This window comes from Lissotriton vulgaris, chromosome 7, assembly GCF_964263255.1.
Source record: "Lissotriton vulgaris chromosome 7, aLisVul1.2, whole genome shotgun sequence".
NCBI lineage: Eukaryota > Metazoa > Chordata > Amphibia > Caudata > Salamandridae > Lissotriton > Lissotriton vulgaris.
Window position 1 is genome coordinate 1,670,297,509 of NC_141695.1, and position 15,221 is coordinate 1,670,312,729.

At 44.2% G+C, this 15,221-nt stretch overlaps 1 protein-coding gene across 4 annotated transcripts in view; it reads right to left on the reverse strand.

Moving 5' to 3' along the window:
• Positions 1-15,221, reverse strand: part of C7H20orf96 (chromosome 7 C20orf96 homolog) — an 87,290-nt gene that overhangs the window by 18,577 nt on the left and 53,492 nt on the right. For all 4 annotated transcript variants that reach the window (XM_086932711.1, XM_086932710.1, XM_086932712.1 and 1 more), the window contains exon 5: positions 14,000-14,161. In XM_086932711.1, coding sequence (XP_086788837.1) covers positions 14,000-14,161 — 162 coding nt within the window. The remainder of the gene's footprint in view (positions 1-13,999; positions 14,162-15,221) is intronic.

The window sequence follows — 15,221 nt, forward strand, 5'->3', positions numbered from 1 at the left end:
CCCAAGACCAAAACTTCAGTTTTAGTGGCATTCAATTGTAAGCAATTGGTTTGCAACCAACTTGCTACTGCCACAAGTCCAGCTCGGAATCTGGGGGCCTCCACTACCGGGTCTCCACTCAGTGTCAGCGCCAGCTGCGTATCGTCAGCATATGAGGTCATCGTCAAACCCCACTGTTTGATGATTGCAGCTAGTGGTTTCACATAAAGGTTGAACAAGGTAGGGCTCAACGAGGAGCCCTGTGGGACCCCCAGGTCCAAAGGATGAAGAGTGGACTGGCAGGGTGGTATTGCCACCTTAAAGGTTCGATCTGAAAGGAAAGATCGAAACCACTGAAGGGCGGTTCCTGCTACTCCAGCTTCCTGCAGACGCTGAATCAGTATACGGTGGGACACTGTATCGAAAGCAGCGCTCAGATCCAATAGCAGGAGCGCTGCCGTACGTCCGGAGTCAAGCACCAGGCGTAAATGCTCGGTCATGTAGAGCAGAGCGGTCTCGGTACTGTGTCCTGGCCGGAAGCCATTTTGGCTAGGGTCCAATATCTGATTACCGGCAAGGTGATCAGACAAGATAGAATTAACATGGGCTTCGGTGACTTTAGCAGTCCAAGGAAGAAGAGATATGGGGCGGTAGTTCTCAGGCAAGAGAGGGTCTGAATTTGCCTTCTTCAAGACTGGGGTAACTACCGCCTGTTTCCACGAGGAAGGGACCGTCCCAGTTGACGACAGGTTGATTAAAGTGAGTATCGGAACTCGACACAGCGGGGAAAGCGTACTGATGAGAGCTGGCTTCAGCGGGTCCAGAGGAGAGCCTGATTTAACGCTGAGGCTCAGTTTGTCAAAAGCCTCTGTAGATAGATCAGGCAAGAAGGTCAAAGTCTCATAACCCAAGGAATTAGGGTCAACTAACTCTGGATCCGGCCAACACAGGTCAAATCTTCGGTATATAGTCTGCACTTTCTCCAAAAAAAAGGCTGCCAAGTTCTCGCAATGGGAGTCGGTGCAGATCTCTGCCGAAGTGGCTCTTTTATTCATAAGGTCTTTCAAGACCTTGAATATTAATTTGGAGGGGTTGGTGCTGGCTTGGAATTCCTGAGCGTAGAATGTGGCACGAGTTCTGCAAATTGCCCTATGATAGGTCTTGAGTGTGGCAAAATACGAGGATTTCAGGACGGGATCGTAAGATCTCCTCCAGTCCCTCTCCGCTTTCCGGCAGGTTTTTTTAAGCTCAGCAAGGGAGTCATTATACCACGGGCTGGGTACCTTAGAATGACCTTTCGACCAGCGCATGGGTATAAGGGAGTCAAGGGCGTCTGAAATCCATGTGCAAAACAGTTCGTAACCATGATCTACATTCAGAAAAGGGCTCAGGGGTTTCTGCTCCAGTAGCCTGTAAAACTCCTCAAGTTTAAGCTTGTGCCAATGTCTTTTAAGAATCAGCCTATCCACAGGTTTAAATGGCTTATCGTGAATAGGGCAAAAGACTTCCACCAGCAGATGATCAGTCCAGCCCACCAAAACCGGGTCAGACACCTTCGCCCTCTCAAGAGTGGTAAAAAAGGGGTCGAGGATGTGTCCTCCGGTATGAGTGGGAAGTGTAACTAGTTGGACAAGTTGTAGTGCTTCAAGATCCGCAAGCAAGGTGTTTATGGCTGTGGACGACCTGCTGTCAAAATGAATGTTGAGGTCGCCCATGATGTTAAAGTTCGCACAACCGAGCGCTAGAGAACTTACCATATCGGCAATAGCGGACTTGAAGACAGTATCATTGCCAGGTGGGCAGTAGATGAGAATACCGCTAAACGTAAAATGATGGCTAAAGGCCACTTTGAAGAGGGCACTTTCGCATGCAGGCAGCCCAAGAGCTTTCCATTCAGCAGGGAAGCAAGATTTTACTGCCATGGCGATGCCACCTCCTCTCGAGGTCCGATTCAAAGTAAAGACTGTGTATTCCGATGGGAAGATAAGATTCAAGATAGCGACATCCGAGTCCTGAAGCCAGGTTTCGGTAAGGAGAAAAAGATCAGGGCCGTCTTTTTCGATGAGGTCATGTATGAACTGGTGATGTTTAACCAATGACCTCACGTTCAGATTCCAGATCCCAAGCCCACGGTCCGCGGTGTGATTGCACTTGGTCGGAGTGTTATCTACCAAAGAGCGGATCTTAGCTGGTCTATCTAGAGACCAACCCTTACAGGCGCAGACAAATGGGCCAGATAGGGGGTCCACAAGGTCGCATGAGCAGACCGCAACCCTATTCCTAATGGATAGCAAATCCGCCCGAGTGTAGCTGAGCATTGGTAAAGCATGCATGATGGTTATAACAGCTAGTGACCAGAGCCCTACTGAGTCTCGTGCTTCCTCGTCGCTGACGGGCGCAGACGGGCAGGACTCTGGCACGACTCAGGCTACACGAGGGCGCCCCGACTGCGCGTCGCAGTCTGACCCTGTGCCTCATGGGAACATTCCAGCCCGAACTGCCAAGCTATGTCTTCCCTAGACCGGAAACAAGCATCCTGGGACCGGTTTCTAGCTAATCAGCCAGGCTAGCTTGAATCCAGTGGCAAAGTGAGCAAGGGACCCACGTCTGGACATATCCTGCCAATTTAGGGCGAACAAAGCGAAACCAAAGGGGGTGATGGACGGAGTGTTGAACAATGCAAGCACTCACCCCCAGTCAACTGATCTGGGTTTAATCCATCATCATTCTTTAACTCACTCCATCACCCCAGTTCAGAAATGGCCATATGCAAATCAGTCTGACCCTGTGCCTCATGGGAACAGTCCAGCCCGAACTGCCAACCCATGTGTTCCCTGGACCGGAAACAAGCATTCTCGGACCGGTTTCTGGCCAATGCTCACTTTGCCACTGGATTCAAGCTAGCCTGGCTGATGACGGCTGATCAGCCAGAAACCGGTCCCAGGATGCTTGCTGATGAATTAAACCTAGATCAGTTGACTTGGGGTGAGTGCTTGCAATGTTCAACACTCCGTCCATCATCCCCTTTGGTTTTGCTTTGTTCCCCCTAAGTTGGCGAGTATGCCCAGAGGTGGGTCCCTTCCTAACTTTGCCACTGGATTCAAGCTAGCCTGGCTGATTAGCCAGAAACCGGTTCCAGGATGCTTGTTTCCATCCATGCTCGTAACCTGGGCATCTCCAAGCCCCAAATTCTACCATTTCTGAATTCGAACAAATCAAAGAGGAATCTGAACCCGGCTCACAAAGAATAATCATCATCCATTCATTGTAGGCGCCGGATTCTCTTTCTACCTGGTAACTCTCAGTCCAACCCTCTTTAACACACCTAAATACCACCATCTTAATCTGTGCCCTTACCCAACTACTGACCCCCACTAGCTTAAATCTACTCCCCTCGGACTAAACTATGACCTCACACACTACCATCATGGAAAGATATGGGCCCTATTCCTTCAGCTTAAAATTTCTGAAAAATCTCTCCAAACATGTCACGCAAAAACTTCACATACAAACTCCTCAAAGATCACCCAGAAACACCAATACCAGATATTTACTACAATTCATCACACAGAGACCTTATAAAGGACTTCATCTTCTACACCAAGAAACCCGCCAAATGGAGAGAATACTTCCTACAGCACCTGCATGTAACAAACACAATCAACATCCATTATGGATTCAAACTCGCTATATCCCCCTCCCATAATGGTAGAGAACTATATATTTCTATATACAAAACTGGAACATCCGAATCCAAGCCTCAGAACAGAACCTCTCCACCTTCGACCATTTCCCTGCTCGCTGTGCCTCCCTGCCATCCGCTCTCAACACCACTCTGCCTCCTCCCCTATTGAACATCAACAACACTCTCTCCTCCTTCAACTGAACCTCCCCACTCCCTAGTCAACTCATATCAACACCACCTCCATGCACCCACACCCTCTCGCATACCTAAACTCCATAATCCTTGGCCTTACCCAAAGAACTATCTCCTCCCCCATCAGGGCTCACTTCGCCACACAGTTAGACCAAACTACCACACCAGAAACTACGCAGTCTTCGAACCTCATTTGGCTAGACCCAAACACAGCCCCCACCAAGCTAACAATGACCACCAGTCTATCCCACTCTCTGCCACAGACTTAACCACCTCTCAACTGATCCCCATATTCACCCGTCTTGAACTCAAAATCAACACTTTACTGAATAAAGTCATCTCATTTAGGACAGGACAGGACATAAACATTTCCACCAAATGTTTCTCAACTACATAACTCTGGCAAACACTGTTCATGCCTCAGACATTCAGTTCGAGTCCCTGCACTAGTCTCCCTGTTCAACTATCCCCTATTCTCACTACAACCTCAAACCTAGACACCCCACCACTGGAATGTTGCAGTTGGAGGTGGGAATGCTGAGCAACACATACGACAATACTCTCACCCAACTCGGTTACCACAAGATTCCAGGCTTCTTTAATAAAAGGAGGATCCCTTTTTTTATCCAATATGGAAAAGCACCGCTTTGCAAGCCAATCCCATCCAAATCGAAGAAACTAAACAACTTTCTTAGTATCTTCACACACAGATGCTGAGTCTTGATGTAAATTTTCAATGCTCATTTAATGATCCGTTTTAGGAAAAAAACAGCCAACGCGTTTCATTTTCCTTGAGAGGTCCACTGTCCGAAGTGTTGTTGCATAAATAAAAGGAGGATCTCCTTTACTAATCGCCCTCCCAGGCCGCATGCCAAATTGACTACCATCCAGCCTAACTAATATGAACCGAAAACATCACCTCCATTAAACGGCTTGCTATTAAATGGTCAGTCAGCAGTCAAAGATGCTACCAAAATAGCAGAAACCATCCTACTGCAAAATATTGACATTTGTTTTTTTGTCGAAACCTGGCTAAATGACCATTCAGCCCCCATTATCAATCTCCTCACCCCACCGGGCTTCTTCATCAATCGCTGTGACAGTAAGGATCATATCGGTGGACAGGGTGCCATACACAAAAATTATCTGTCTATAACCTTTCCTCACAGCTGAATACTCCTCCTTCGAATATCTAGGAATTGATCTCTCCCTCAAAGGCTCCAAACTCCATGACATCTATCTCCCACCATGTGAAAAACGCAATTCTTCGAGGACTTAACTGACCCAATAACGCAAAACTCTTAAGACCTAAACTTGCACAAAGTGTTCAAGCCTTATCCACCTTCCTTGAAATGAAAGATCTTACCCAACACTGCAAATAACAAGCTCACAATTAAGGCTCTACCCTCAACGTCATCAATCCAAACCCAATATCATATCCCTCCATTCCATCCTACCCACCGATTAGGCTGATCACCACCTAATTCTATTTGATCTCAATGTCAACCAACCTAAGCTCCACAACCAAACTAATCACCATAAACACTGGGCGAAGTACTGGTCCTATTAGACCTCACGGCTGCGTTCGATACTCTGTCTCCCGCCATTTTAACATCTCGGCTTAGGGAGGCAGGGGTTACTGGACCGGCCCTGAGTCTTCTTAACTCCTTTCTCCATGACAGAGAATAGAGAGTCATGCTTGGAGATTTCCTCTCCCCTGCCAAGTCATTGCAGTGTGGGGTGGGGTGCCACAAGGGTCGGCCCTTAGCCCGACCCTATTTAACATCTATGTGGCCCCCCTTGCCAGACTAGTAAGATCGCAGGGGATGGAGGTGGTGTCTTACGCCGACGACACCCAGATCATGGTGTCACTGGCCCACTCTGTCAGCACATCCGCATTCAGCTTTAGGTCATGCATGCAGCGTGTGGCGGAGTGGATGATCCTCAACTCCCTAAAGCTGAATGGCGACAAGACAGAGGTCTTGGTCTTTGGTAAAGACCAACACATGTGGTCGAGCGAGTGGTGGCCTTCATCTCTCGGTATCTGCCCCACTCCCTCCCAATCGGCCAGAAACCTCGGCGTCATCTTTGACACTTCACTCTCCATGACGCTCCAAGTGAATAGGACCGTGGCCACCTGCTGGGGCGTTATCAAGATCTTAAAAAGAATTCTCCACTATCTCTCTTTCCAGGCGCGCAAACAGATTGCAATTGCTCTTGTTGGCTCCAGGCTTGATTACTGTAACCCTCTCTATGTGGAGTCCAACAAGGCCCTTATCCATCGATTGCAAACTGTACAGAACGCCGCAGCACGTTTCGTTCTGGCCCTTCCCATCGCATCATCTGCCACCATTGCTAGGAGAAATCTCCACTGGCTTCCTGTCCAGTTTAGAATCTCCTTTAAGCTCCTATGTCTCACATATAGAGCACTTGCGGCTGGCCCTGTAGACGCACTTGGTACCCTGCTCACCCGTTATGTACCCACGAGATGCCTACGATCGGCCGGGTTACATCAATTAGTAGTGCCTCGCGCTAGGTTGACCAGATGGGGAGCAAGAGCTTTTTCTGTCGTCGCTCCTCAGCTCTGGAATTTTCCTCCGATGGAGATAAAAACCTTACCCTCCATCGATCTGTTTAAAAAAGCCCTGAAAACCTGGTATTTCATCAGAGCCTACCAATGAGATACTGCTGTCAGACCTGGCTAGTTTCTTTATTTGATTTAGGCGCCTTGACGCCCATTGGGCTAAGTTAGCGGGATATAAAATATAATTCATTCATTCATTCAAGAACACATATCAAATCCCTCAATTTGCGCTAGAATCCTTAATCAGCTCTCATATTCTCCCTCCACCCGACCACACATCTCCCGATTACCTCACCTTTGATTATAACACAAGAACCTCTTGACAAGGTTGCCCCTCTAAAACTCAAGCAATCAAGAAGTATCCCTCCCAGATCCTGCGTCAATAAAGACCTTAATAAAGAACAACAACAACTTATGCTGGCTGAAAGCATCCTGGAGGTCACAAACCCTCTCTGACCCATCTCATTGTACTCGAAGATGAACACCTTAAATACAAAACAAATATCTACAGAGAAAAATCAACTTTCTTCCAAGCTCATCTTGACCACTTTAGAAACTGACCCTAAAACCTTTTCAACATCATCAAACCTCCTCTTTCCTGCAACATCCAATGGTTGACTCTGTTAAGTGTGAGAAGAATTGCCAAATTCTTTTCTGAAAAAGTAATAAACACTGAACACTCACTAGACCCTTCCACCGCTTCTCCCCTCACCAAGGATGCCCCTCGTCCCAAAAATGGTCCCACATCTACCACACCTCCAACCATTAGTGGTCCCCCTCACCCCCAAGACCACCTCCTCATTGAGCCAGACCACCAACCACAATCATATACAACTGAAAATCAATGGAAGCTGGACCAAATTTGACAATATCTCTGAAGAATAAATCTAAATCATCAAAATACGTCCATGAAGCTGACATTGCACCTTTCGGACTCTCTTCCCTCTTCTCTTGTCAAAAATCTCAGACACATATTTTCCCCAATATGGACCAAAATCATTCACTCCTCCTTATCCAGCAGCCTTATGTTGGCCTCCCTTAAACTCGGACAAGTCACACCCCTCCTCAAAAAGCCAAACGCTGACCCAAATTACCTCAATAATTGCAGACCTCTCCTTGCTAAAACTATTGAAAAATGTGTCCTCTCACAACTAAACAACCACATTGAATAATTCAACCTAAATGACATATTCCAATCTGGGCTCAGGAAAGGCTGCAGTATGGACATTGCAATCCTGAACATCACAGATTACCTACACAGATCTCTAGATTATGGTTAGGCCTGCCTCTTAGTCCTCCTGGACCTCACAGTGGCCTTTGTTACAGGCAACCACAACATGCTCCTAAACACTCTCTCACAATGTGCAGGAATCAATGGTACTGTCCTTCAGTGGTTTGCCTCATATCTCAACCATAGCTCTCACCTAAACAAACTAAACAGTTCAACCTCACTTGCAACATCAGTCCCACCAGGAGCTCCCCAAGGATCAATCCTGTCCCCTACCTTGTTCAACCTATCTATGGAACTTCTTTCAACGATCCAGAAACAAGCCAGAATTGCCTACCATCTCTATGCAGATGACACCCAACCCTACATTAAAATCTGGTCATCTAAAGACATCCACCGCCTAAACACTCTCTCCATGGTACAATCCTGGATGGCCAACAACCACTTACAGGTTAACCCCAAAACCTTAAAGCTTAACCCCCAACAAAATCCGAACTCCTCCTCATTCAACCAAAAGGAACAGCTTATCTTGTCCATAACTGGCTAGACAACCTGGCTGCTTTAAACTGTAAACTATTGATCTCCAACTCTGTTAAATCACTAGGGATTACACGAGACTACAACCTGAAAAAGAAAGACCATGTCAATGCCTAAACAAAAAGTGCCTTCTACATGCTGAAGCACCTAAAAAACAAAACCCTTCATGCCCTCTGAGGTCTAAAGAGTTTAGTGCAATCCCTAGTCCTCTCCAAGCTGGAGTACGGTAACGCAACGATCACTGGTGCCCCAAAAAGCCACCTTATCCCAATGAAATTCACTCAATGGAGCAGCTAGACTCCGCTCAGGGAAGAGCCGATATGATCACATCACTCCCACACTTAAGGAACTCAACTGGCCACCAATCGAAACACAAAGTATATTCAAAATGGATTCCCGGCATTACCGACAAAGCTCTCTACACTGAAAAAACAAATCTACCTCTTGCAAACAAGTTATCAAAACCTGGCCGAAAGAGGCCTTTGCGAAGTTCAAACACTTTACTCCTGATTCCATCCAATTTAAGAATGAAAGAATCACTCAGCAGCTTGTTCTCTGGGAATGCACCTAGAATGTGTAATGCTCATCCACAGGATATATGTGACAACCAATTATTACTACACTTCAGAAAAAAACCTTAAATTACTTCATCTTAACAAATACCTGCACTCTCCCTCCTAAAATAATAAACTTCCCGTGATACACTTCCCCCTTTCACCATCTTAGTGCCTGAACTCCACTACTTCTGCAAATAACTGTGCATCTATTCCTACTACCTATGAAATAACCTAACATCACTACCTCCAAACTTTTTCATCCATCCACGACACCATCTATTATATATGTTTATGAGTATATTTTTACCTTGTATGCCTTCTATCTATTGTAGATTTTTACCCTGTATGCCTACTATTTATCTCCTCATATGTATTCCTTATAAATATGCTGTGCAAACTTTGTATATTTATACAGGTACATTTTCTACTTGGTACGTCTACAATCGTATTTATTTTTTACCTTGTATGCCTTCTATTTTTCTCCTCCAATGTATTCCTTGTAGATTTTATGTGCAAACTCTGTAAAGTGCACTGATACCCTTGGGTCAAGTTTGTGCTAAACGAATTAAAAAATATATATTAAAATAAATAAATAAAATAACCTATGAGGGGTAGACCTCACATTGGTGAAAAACTGATTTGGGTGTTTTTCACTACCAGGACATGCATAACTTAAAAGTACATGTCCTCATTTTTTATTACACAGCACCCTGTCCCATGGGCTACCTAGGCCCCTACCATAGGGGTGACCTATATGCACTAAAAAGGAGTTTAAGGCTTGGCACGGGGTTTTAAATGCCAAGTCGACATGGCAGTGTAAACTGCACACACAGGCTCTGCAATGGCAGGCCTGAGACATGTCTACTTTAAGTGCTACTTGTATGGGTGGCACAATCAGTGCTTCAAGCCAACTAGTATCATTTAATTTACAGGCCCTGGGCACATGTAGTGCACTCTACTTTGACTTATAGATAAATTAAATATGCCAATTGTGCATAACTCAATCAAACCATCTTTTAGGGGAGAAAAACATGCACTTTAGCACTGGTTAGAATTCGTAAAGTGCTCAGAGGCCTAGGGCCCACAAACAGAATTCAGCAAAATTGGAGGCAAGCAGGCAAAACGTTTGGGGAAAGACCACCGTAATTCTGACAAGTCTAACAATATTCACGATACATCCAGACCCATACCCAAATAAAAAAGGATTTGCCTAAAAATAATTTACCACATAATGAAACAAGTCCTCCACATTGAGGCTCTAGAGACATGACAGAAAATCCTCTCCTGAGACGTGTTAATCACCTCCCATATCGGTAGCCCACGAATGAAGCTCACTTCATTCCTCCATCAGGTCAAACTTGAACCCAACTCTGCCCCTCCTCCATACCAATATTACTCTTTTGTAAGCCTATGTTCCTAGTATTAAACCAGTGGAGTAGCTTGGGACCACAAGAAAAGTTGCTTGCTGTAGGTCTGACCCCAAGTGCTCCAGTGGCAGAAGGGAAGTACTGTATCAGCTATCAAAAGCAATTGAGCTGCATTTTAGAGTATTACTGATTTTAGGTTGTGCTTGAGGCACACTTCCATTATTCCTGTGCCTTTCTGAAAGCCAGCTGTATGGACAAGATTACATTTTGCTTCTAAAGATCAATGGGTTATCTTCTTGGGGCTAATTAGTGGAGAAGTGTGGCTCACTGGTTAGAGGAGGCAGACCTGGAAGCAGAGGTCATCCCGGGACCAGGGTTCAATTCCCGGCTCGGCGGGGTCTGGAGTCCTAAAATGTCCATGGACTCGACAATTCTCGCTCCGATGCCTACTCGATTCACGGGTTCACACTCTGCGACTCTGGGCAATAGCTTGCTTAATCTCCACAACGGCCCCTCGCGGCGGGATGCCTAGCTTTCACCTTGCGGATACCCTGCCGGGGTATCTCACAAGGGAATACCAGGATGGGTTCCCTAAGCAAGCGCCTTGATGCCTTCGGGTGATAGGTGCGCTATATAAAATCGCAATACATTTACATTTACATTTACATTGATCAAAGAGCTATGTTGCTAGTTCTAGAAAGGACAGAGGTTAGACACTGGCAAGATGGCTTAGAGTGCAAACTTTTTTCTCCACAAAACATGATCACTTATTTTATTTACCTGCCACACAGTAAGCTTCCTCTGTGTCATATTCAGAGTCTCGCTCACTTTAGTTTGGTGTGTGATCTATACTACTGTGCAGTTACAAACCTGACCTGGTCTTCGCTCTTGTCTTAGGTTTTTCATTTTTTTATTACTTAACAAAAAGAAACAGTACAGTCCATATGATCTTTATAATTAACTAGGATAGACCTATGATGTGGCAATAAAGGGCTGCAGGAAGTGTGTTAAGGTATCAAAAATTATCTACTTCTATATCTGGCGTCACAACATTTAGTCCTGCCCGCAACCGTCTTGCTGCCAGTCCATTATTCCACAGACTAATCACCGACATTGATGCTTGTTTTTTGTGTTTTCCGCAGGCTATTATAGTTGGCTGATTGGAGTAATTAGTTTGTAGTCTGCTCTTGCCACGTCCTCTTAAGGCCCTAAAATGCGAAATACAAAGTCTTTGCCACTGAGGTACAGACACAGTATTTCAAATGGGGTAGATCATCTGAAGAGAATCCTCCACTCACCACCCTTAAAGGATTTGTCCTTCACATCCTCCTCCATTATTTTGCATGTCTTTGTTCAGGGGACACATTAAAGTCACCTAACTCAAAGAAAGGTTGGAACCAATGTCCTCACATTCAATCACTTCCAGTGCTGCCAGCTTTCAGTAAGGCCCTTCAGGCTCTTTATAAACCTTTTCCCTGACCCTCTTCCTTCCTCCAAATTACAGGCACATGAATGGAGGTGATCAGTTATCTAGTATCTGCATTAAAAACTAAATGAGTAATACAATTAAATAAATTAAATACCAAGCTCCCTATGGCAGATGTGGGATGTGGGATGTGAAAGGAGGCAGACTCACAACAAATTTGAAATAGTTAGGGAAAAAAAACAAATTACAGACTGTTCTTTCCTTCATCTTAGGTCTATTGGCAAAGGTCAACAATTGCATCATATGTGGCCTGAAAATGATGAAACAAACAAAGGGGAACAGTACAATCTGGAACTTTAACTGCAGTCGAAAAGGAAAGTCTCCATGCTCAAAGCAAAGTGGTTGTAAGTGACTGTAAGGCTGAGGTGTAGTGTGTTTTCAAAAATTCAATGTTCGAGTGGGAAAAGCACCTCCCTTGAGATGATCTTGCACTAGGCACATGGAATTGAAGTACATTATTTGCTGGTCTGGCAGCCCATTAGGAAGTGAGCTAATGGGGATTTCAATGAAACAGGTTTGATTTCCTATGAGCTTCCTGAAATCTTCTCTGACCACTGGTGTATCCAGCACCTCTGGACATCAACCGGTACAGAAGAGCTAGATTTAAATTAAACCAGCATGTCTCAAGCAGGCAATATTGCATGCTATCCCTGGGCAAAGCACTTGAGAGCAAGACACCCCCACGAAGTTTACACACTTAGGACACAATCTATAGGCCCTTAATGTAGAAGAGAATACGAGTGGCACTAACAAATTGGCAGATCCTGTGCCGCCACTGATAAGGGGAAAACAAATCCTTTTTAGAACTAAGAGAGCTAACATAGGTTTGAGTAACTTGTCCAAAAGAAGTGTTTTCAATAAGCAAGTCCCAAAACTGACATCTGCGGGTGCTGACTACCCCGCACAATGCAGTCTCTTATTTTAGTGGGATTCAGCGATAACCCTTCGGTCCTGGAACTGAAAAAACTGTAATGCTAATTTATTAAGAAAGAAAAAAGATACAGCTCCTGAATTTCTAAAGAATTCGAGAGAGCTACGAAAAGGCTCCATCTATTGAGTGATAACAACAGTGCGGTAAAAAGAACAATGATCCATTTTTCAGTTGATACATGGAAAATATGCCAACAGTACTTCCAAGCAAGTAGATCATAGCACTATGATATGATAGGCTCAACCAGAAAGGCTCACCTAGAGCAGCAGTCTGACCTAAACTGTGAGGCGTCTGTAAATGGATCCCCGGGGAAATCACAAGTCCATATGGGCAGAGCAAATAGCCTGGGCAACCTGAAAACTACCCTTCACGTGGCTCACTATCAAGATATATTTGCAAAGCAGGACAATGCTGCCATTTTCTTGCTATTTCCCAATAACATCCACTCCCTATCCTCTTACATGAATTACTTACTAGCCCGGATGGCATTTTTATTGGAGAGTTGACTTTTTAATTTGCTGTTCATGTGTGAACGCTGCAATTGTGTATTTCTTTGCCTTAAGGCCGTCGGTGTAAATTGTTAAGTAAATCTAATCCACTCTTCTGCTAGGAAAGTCTTGTGTGGGTTTTTATGGCTGTGCACCATGATGGAATGAGAACATAGAAGTTGAAAGATTGCTTCCCTTGGGATTGCTTCTCAATTCCAGGTCTGAAGGAGACAGAAACTGGATTTCCCACTCTTCCAGCTTGGTAGTCAGAAGTAAAGAGCTTCTCAGCTACTATCCTGTAGGGATCAAGGGGAATCCCATTTGCTGTTGCACCTGCCAACCTATACAGAACCTCTTAATATTAACGTCCCTGTAGGCCGAAAAGTGGACGCTGTATTATCAGCATTTCTCAAAGTATAGTGTAATACTGCATATCCTCCATTCACCCATCCAAGGACTTCTCTATCTGTTAGCAGAAACAAGCGTCTAACTGTTTGAGTCCTAATCATGAATGGATCACATAATGCAGTCAAGAATCAGGCCAGGCCCAGGCTTACCTAACGCACCTAAGTATTTCCTCGCCCAGACTACTAACCCGAACAGTGAACCAGACAATTACTCTAACTAGGTACTATTAGTCGAGATTAGTTTCTCTGAAACAGAGACATTTAGAGGGTATTACCCTGAAAAGCAATTAAATCAGATTTATATTAATGTGATTTGTTTTAATGGAGTTAAGAAGCATTAGCTTGCTTAGCTATATTCTCAGATTCTTTATCCAAACCCCTCTATAAAATAAATGTTTCCGATTTTATTTCCAAACTTTCACCCCACTACTTGTTAGATGGCAGCATTAAAGTTAGATTAAGTAGGAATTAGTAACAGATTGTGTATTTAGTCTCCTAGAAGTGACTTCACGTAGTATTCAATAATCTGCAATCAATGCACCTCATGGTACTACTCACCCCAAATCGGTCATACTGCTGAAGTAGACTGGTGGCCTCGGCTGCAGCACTTGCATCTTGGGCCTCTATGGTTTCTACTAGACCCATGTTGGCTTCCTCCAGGGCCTTGCTGCGCCTCTCCAACTCGACCACCGCTAGCTTCCAAGACTTGATCAGCATATTCTAAAGGAAAGAGGCTTGCCGCAGTCAGATACTGTCTTGTGAAGTTTATTCATAGTCTGCTAAAAACTTCCTGAAACCACCAATGAGTAATATCATACATGTATAACGAGAATAATAAAGAGATATAAAATTGTATTGCATAAAGTTCCATATGTGTAAATGTGGATAGTTAGAAATTTAGACTTCAGATATTGCTGTATGAAAAAGCTAAATGATTATTTTTATAATTTTTTATTTATATATTTCTTTTTATTTTTTCCTAAATATCTTAACCCCCTCGATGCTCATGACGAGCTCAGCTCATCAAGCATTACACTGGTCGTGTGCTCATGACGAGCTGAGCTCGTCATAAACAATGGGAATAAATCAGAAGTAGCACAGAGGGGGAATTGCTGCAGCACTGGTGGTGTTAACCACATCCGCGCTAGTGGAATTCTCCTTCTATGCTGGGATTTACTAAATTCAATGCTTTCATGACGAGCTGGGCTCGTCATCAGTGTGCGAGGAGGCTACACCATGACGAGCCCAGCTCGTCATGAGCCTGGAAGGGGTTAATATAAAGTGCTCATAGATAAAATTGTTTTGATCACATTTACCCACTGTGACAGATAAATAGAAACCCATGAGCATCTAATCAAAAACTATTAGGAAAACTATGCAGTGACCTAGATACATGTTAAGTATAAAGTAATGTTTGAATATATATATATATATATATATATATATATATATATATATATATATCCAAGATTTTCTCCGTAGGTAAAGAAGAAAGGAAATTGGAATCAAAATACATTGTGGACTTTGATTGTCTTAATCCTAAAGGGTTAAATAACAGTGAAGAATTGGCAATACATTTGCATGAATGAGTATTTTATCTGATATGTTAATTGTCGCAGGTCTTCAACTCTATTTTAATGTCATATTTTCTATTGTTTTAGATTTCACTCAATGCATGATAGCGGACGAATTGACGACACAATGGACTTTATGATACTATTATGGACATTGTTTTGACACATTAGCCTAATGGGGCAAGACTTTGTTGCTATCCTTGCAG